This window comes from Zootoca vivipara, chromosome 17, assembly GCF_963506605.1.
Source record: "Zootoca vivipara chromosome 17, rZooViv1.1, whole genome shotgun sequence".
NCBI classification, from domain to species: Eukaryota; Metazoa; Chordata; class Lepidosauria; order Squamata; family Lacertidae; genus Zootoca; species Zootoca vivipara.
Window position 1 is genome coordinate 3,643,479 of NC_083292.1, and position 6,626 is coordinate 3,650,104.

A 6,626-nucleotide genomic window follows, 5' to 3' on the forward strand; every position below is an offset into this window, starting at 1 on the left:
TAATAGTGCTGCTCTATTCTGCCTTGGTCAGACCCCACCTGGAATGCTGTGTCCAGTTCAGGGCACCACAGCTTAAGGATAGAGGCAAGCTGGAACGAGTGCAGGAGGGTGACCAAGATGATGCAAGGGTCTGGAAACCAAACCTTATGAGGAACGGTGGAGGGAGTTGGGTATGTTTAGCCTGAAGAAGAGGAGACTAAGAGGAGATATAATACCCATCTTCAAATATCTGAAAGGCTGTCAAATGGAGGGTGGATCAAGCTTGTTTTCTCCTGCTCTAGAGGGTAGAACCCAAACCAGTGGATTCAAGTTACAAGAAAGGAGTCAGGAAGAACTTTCTGATGGTACACTGTTGAGCAATGAAACAGACTCCTTCGGAAGGTGGTGGACTCTCCTTCACTAGAGTTTTTAAAGCAGAGCTTAAAGATTCCTGCATGCATTGCAAGGGGTTGGACTAGGTGACCCTTGAAACACCTTCTAACTCTACACATCTATGATTCTATGACACATGTGAAATGTGACCCTGAAATGGACCTCCCTACAGAGGAACAGCCTTTTGCCAGGGTAATCAGGTATGCCCCCCTCCCCCAGTGCTTAATGCATGATGAAGAAGCAGTCAGCCGCCCTGCAGTTCCCAGGTTTACCAAGTATCCTTTCCATCTCTTCACACTTCTTTACTTCACCCACATATTTCCGTTGGAAGACACTGGTGCTTGGATTGAGCTGGAAAAAAGGAAAATGTTATTTGCCCCAAGATCCAACATAAAAACCCTTTGCATCAATATTTACAGTAGGGGTGGGGAACCTGCGGTCCTCCAGACGCTGCTGAAGCACAACACCTGTGATCCTGGACTATTAGCTATGCTGCCAGGGGATGATGGGACCTGGCCTGATCCCTCAGGGCTGTTCTTATATTCACAATCCAATATCCAAGCTCTGAGATCAACCCTCTCTCACCTCTAATCCTGCTAAAAATACTTTTCTTCTTTTGGAAGAAATTCCATTCAAAAATTGAAGGGTACCCAAGCATTAGTACTACATTATTATTATTATTATTATTATTATTAATAATAATAATAATTTATTACTTATACCCCACCCATCTGGCTGAGTTTCCCCAGCCACTCTGGGTGGCTTCCAACAGAACATTAAAATGCAATAATCTATTAAACATTAAAAACTTCCCTAAACAGGGCTGCCTTCAGATGTCTTCTGAAAGTCTGGTAGTTGTTTTTCTCTTTGCCATCTGGTGGGAGGGTGTTCCACAGGGCGGGTGCCAATACCAACCAGGCCCTCTGCCTGGTTCCCTGTAACTTGTCTTCTCTCAACGAGGGAACTGCCAGAAGGCCCTCGGTGCTGGACCTCAGTGTCCGGGCAGAATAATGGGGGTGGAGACACTCCTTCAAGTATACTTGAAGCCCGTTTAGGGCTTTAAAAGGTCAGCATCAACACTTTGAATTGTGCTCGGAAACGTACTGGGAGCCAATGTAGGTCTTTCAAGACCGGTGTTACGTGGTCTCGGCGGCCGCTCCCATTCACCAGTCTAGCTGCCGCATTCTGAAATAGTTGTAGTTTCCGGGTCACCTTCAAAGGTAGCCCCACGTAGAGCGCATTGCAGCAGTCTAAGCAAGAGATAACTAGAGCATGCACCACTCTGGCGAGACAGTCCACGGTGAGGTAGGGTCTCAGCCTGCGTACCAGATGGAGCTGATAGACAGCTGCCCTGGACACAGAATTCACCTTCACCTCCATGGACAGCTATGAGTCCAAAATGACTCCCAGGCTGCGCACCTGGTCCTTCAGGGGCACAGTTACCCCATTCAGGACCAGGGAGTCCTCCACACCTGCCCACCTCCTGTCCCCCACAAACAGTACTTCTGTCTTGTCAGGATTCAACCTCAATCTGTTAGCCGCCATCCATCCTCCAACCAACTGCCTCCAGGCACTCACACAGGACCTTCACCGCCTTCACTGGTTCTGATTTGAAAGAGAGGTAGAGCTGGATATCACCCGCATACTGATGGACAGCCAGCCCAAACCCCCTCTCCCAGCGGCTGCATGTAGATGTTAAAAAGCAGAGTCCTGGGCAGCACCAGCAGCGGCAGCAGTCCTTTTGAGGCCTGTGAGGCCCCGCCCTGGGCCAGATGGTGAGTGGCAGGAATGATTATTTCAACACAATAAAATATGAACTAACATCTTAAAGACCTTTGCTCAAGACATAATTCAATATTCTGTTCACCAGCTTCTAAAGGAAGGCCTAGAGTGTCTGAGTCATAAAACCAAGAAGCAAATGTAATAAAGACAAGGAAATGCTGAACTTCTCACTCAAACGAATTCTGTTAATCAGTAAATTAACAGAGGCTTGACAGGCATATGTCAAGAATGCTTTGATAGTGTTTCCTGCTTGGCAGGGGGTTGGACTGGATGGCCCTTGTGGTCTCTTCCAACTCTATGATTCTATGAAATGTTTTGGATCCTGGCCATTGCTATTACCAGCATGGAAGCAATGTTGTATGGGAGCATCATAAATGTTGAAAGTAGGAGCCAATTAAACAACAAAACCCACAATGGGTCCCCCTAATACAATGCATAACAGCAAATCATTCACTATTCCCAGTTAAGCACCTGGTTATACAAGAGCACTAAAAGTTATTTCCTAGATTGTATGGGTCATAAGGCTTGTGACAGCAAAAAAATTGGGCTCACACATACAGAACTAGCTGGACAATACAATGGATCCTGGCCATCTTTATAAATGATTTGGGTAAAGGTATTGAGGGGATGCTAATCAAATTTGTATTTATAACCTTCTGTTGGAAGCTGCCCAGAGTGCCTGGGGAAACCCAGCCAGATGGGCAGGGTATAAATAATACATTATTATTATTATTATTATTATTATTATTACTACTATTATTATTATTTGCAGATGACACCAAACTGGGAGGGGTAGCTAATGACACTGAAGACAGAATTGGGATTGAAGGTGACCTTAACAAGTTTGGAGAACTGGACCAAAATTTAAATAATGAATTTCAACGGGGACAAATATAAGTTTCACTTAGGCAGAAAGAACCAGCTGCACAAATATAAGATGGCTGGCCCATAGTACAGGAATCAACAGTGTGATGCAGCAGCAGCAGCAGCAGTAAAAAAAACCCAACTATGGCTATTCTAGGCTGCATCAACCGAAGTCTAGTGTTCAGATCAAGGGAAGTAATAGTCCCGCTCTATTTTGCCTTGGTCAGAGCACACTTGGATTACTGTGTCCAATTCTGGGCACCACAATTTAAGGATATTGACAAGTTGGAACATGTGCAGAGGACGGCAGCCAAGATGATCAAGATGTGGGAAGAGGCTCCTGTCTGAAACCCTGGAGAGTTGCTGCCAGTCTGTGTAGACAATACTACACAAGATGGACCAATGGTCTGAGTCAGTTTAAAGCAGCCTCCTATGTTCCTATGCTCCCCTACAAGCCTGTGAGGTACTGTGTATTCCTGCGTATAACACTACTTTTTAACCCAAGAAAATCTTCTCAAAAGTTGGGGGTCGTCTTATACACCGGGTCGTATTTCTTATATGGCGAGTATATCCCAAACTCTATATTTTAACTGGAATAGTTGGGGGTCGTCTTATACGCCTAGTCGTCTTATACGCCGGAATATACGGGTAAGTAAGCCTGAGAGATGGCAATCAGCCCACATGAAAGCTGAGCTGGGGGCTGAATCCTGCCCTCCATCTCTACAGTACGTCGCCTTTCCAATATTTCTGGGCAACTCACCGCTATCTGCAAGCTTTGACCATGCTGGTTGAGGCTGACAGGAGCTGGAGCCTCCAGCGTCATCTGAAAGGGACACACTCCTTTTCTACTTATTCACAATGCTGCCTTATTTCTTTTTAAGAATGCTCCACAACTGTACAAACCAAATTGTTTGCAGCCTTTCTCAAACTTGGGTTCCCAGATGTTGCTAGACTCTAAGTCCTATCATCCCTAGCTAGCAGGACCAGTGGTCAGGGATAATGGGAGTTGTAGTCCAACAACAGCTAGGGACCCAAGTTCAAGAAACATCAGTTTATAGCGTGGCAGCACCAATGCTCTGGAACTCCCTGCCTATTGATATCAGGAGGCACCTTTCACAGAATTACAGAATTGTAGAATTGGAATGGACCACAACAGTTCATCTAGTACAGGCATGTCCAACAGGTAGATCATGATCTACCAGTAGATCACTGGATGTCTGTAGTAGATCACCGGTAGATCAGTGGCTCCCCCCAAGAAGCTAAACAACTTTGGGTCCCCTAAAAAAAGCTCAACATCTTTGCCCTGCACCCCTAAAACAACTTTGACCTGAACCACCAAAAACAGGATTTTCCTTCCTAAAAAAAAAGCTCAACATCGCTTTCCTCCTCCCTAAAGAAGCTCAACAACTTTGACCCGAACCTCAAAAAAGGGGGTAGATCACTGCCAGTGTTTAACTCTGTGAGTAGATCGCAGTCTCTTGGAAGTTGGCCACCCCTGATCTAGTACATCCTCCTGAAATGAAGAAATCTTATCCACAGCTGTCATTAGGTGGGCTTGCCTTGAACCACTAACCTTCTGGTTAACAGCCAGACAAGCTGCATTCTCTTTGGGGCCTGCTGGAGGAAGAAGTTTTACTTAGACAAACCTGCCTGTACGGGCTTTTAGTCTCGATTCTATGCTGGTCTTTAACTTTCTGTATGTTTTAAAGTTATACAGTAGTTGTAAAAAAAAGTGATAAGTTCATGTATGGTGTCACGCCCCCCCCCCCCCGACAATCAAGCATGAACTAATAAATTTAACTCACGTCTCGGAAGTGGGCGAGGCTGCGCTCGCCCAGGGCGCTGAGGCACTCGTAGGCCGAGCCCGCCTGGAGGAAGAGCTGCGCCAGGCACATCGTCTCGCTGCGGAACAGGGAGCCCATGGCGGAGGGAGCCCAGGCCGGACCTGAGGAGGCGGAGGAGGGAGCGGCAGAGGCGGCGTCACCGGTCTCCTCGGCGCCGCCTCCGCTCCGCCGTCAACGTTGCTACCGTCCCGCTGCGGAGGCGGTTCCGGGGACTGGCGGGTCCCCCGCTGCCCGGTGCCATGGAGAGGAGGGAGGCGAGGAGGACGGAGACCCGAGTCGCCCCGAGTCCCGCGGCTTCCGGCTTCTCCTCACAAGTCCGGCGCCTCAGAGAGAGAAGGGGCGGTGAAAGGCTAGAGCGACTACCGCACGCTCACCTCGGAAGTTCCGGTAAATAAGACAGCGCCATTGGCCCTGGCGCTCTGCCCCTCGGCACCTCTATGGTGGGCCCAAATTCCGAGATGTTTCGTCTCTGTGGTAGGGAGGAGCAAAGGGCCCAGCCGGTCAGGCCGAACGAAAGCGAGCCCGGAGTTCCTTCCCTTCCCTGGTGGGGCCTCCTTCCTTTGGGGAGGGCGAGGGAATTCCAAGGCTAGAGCCTCTCGCGTTGTTGCACAAAACAAAGTGGGTGGCGCCAAGGTTCAAGACTGAGCCACCTTGGGAGAGCCAAAGGCCGTTGAGGCAAGCTATAAATTCTCAACAATGTTTTAAGGAATCGGGGTAACTTTAAAAAACAAGGGCGGCTTCTTCTTTTATTGTTTTGTTATACGTACTGTTCTCCCGACGTTTTGGGGGATGATGTTGAAATTTAAAATTGAAAGATTTCCCCCCATGAATGTGAAAAATGAAACTTTTCATCTTGTTATGCAGCAAATTGCCCTGTGGGTTTTTAATGGAAGTCAGCAGAGAGGTTTCCTAAATAAGGCCTAGTGCTGAGCTAATATCCTCTCAGGCAGAAATTCAGCACTCAGGAAGATCAAAAGGGGAATGCCTAATTACATATATAAGACATTACTTTTGTTACAACTAAATGATTACTTAGAAAAATACCTTTGTAAATAAAAACTGAGGCCTTGCTAGCTTCACAGCGTTCCTATGGCAACAGTTTTGCACATGTTCAGTCACAGCGAGAGAGGATGTGTTTAATGAGGACATTATGTCAGCTGAGCACAGCATATGCAAAGCCATCATTCCATCTTCTGGGTGCCTGAAAGGTGTTGAGCCTGCTGCTAAGTGGGAATCCACAAACTCTGTAAAGGTAGACTCACACAGAGGGTACATTCCAGGCAAGGCAACTTCTTAGGAATGCTCTTTTGTAACTTAGGTAAATTCCAAGACAGATTACAACATTTAAAAGCACAAGCCATTTCAGTGCAAAGCAATGCAGCACAACACATTCTCATTCTCTTTGTTGTTGTTAAATTATCCTCCCTTCAGCAGAAGGTCCCACAGCACACAGTGGATTTTAATAGTTTAAATGCCTTTTGGATTTGAGCTGACTGAGAGCATTTACTTTTTGCTGTTGGGATCTGAAAGCATAAGTGAACTGGATCTCAGTCTTGCAGACTGATCTTGCTCACCAGCAATTTTAACAACAGACTACCTTGCGATGCTGTCATTAGGCTCTCTTTCTTAGCCACAACCCAACCCCCAAGCTGTAATATGTGGATAATGTAGACTGCACTGGAAAAGCAATCAGATACAATGAGAGCGCAAGCCTCTTCAAGTTTACTTAATTTGGATGTAGCCTCTGCGCTCAGGATCCAAATG

General features: G+C 46.9%; 1 protein-coding gene across 3 annotated transcripts in view; it reads right to left on the reverse strand.

Moving 5' to 3' along the window:
• The window catches only part of ATP6V0A2 (ATPase H+ transporting V0 subunit a2), a 32,832-nt gene extending 27,616 nt beyond the window's left edge, over positions 1-5,216 (reverse strand). For 2 of the 3 annotated variants that reach the window (XM_035097888.2, XM_035097887.2), the window contains exons 1-2: positions 4,824-5,216; positions 645-723 (exon numbers count right to left, since the gene is read on the reverse strand). In XM_035097888.2, the coding sequence (XP_034953779.1) occupies positions 645-723; positions 4,824-4,940 (196 nt within the window). In that variant the 5' untranslated portion in view covers positions 4,941-5,216. Of the gene's footprint in view, positions 1-644; positions 724-1,950; positions 2,889-4,823 lie in introns of those variants that run through there. The other variant, XM_060269866.1, reaches the window with a different exon arrangement.
• Positions 5,217-6,626: the final 1,410 nt, after the last annotated feature.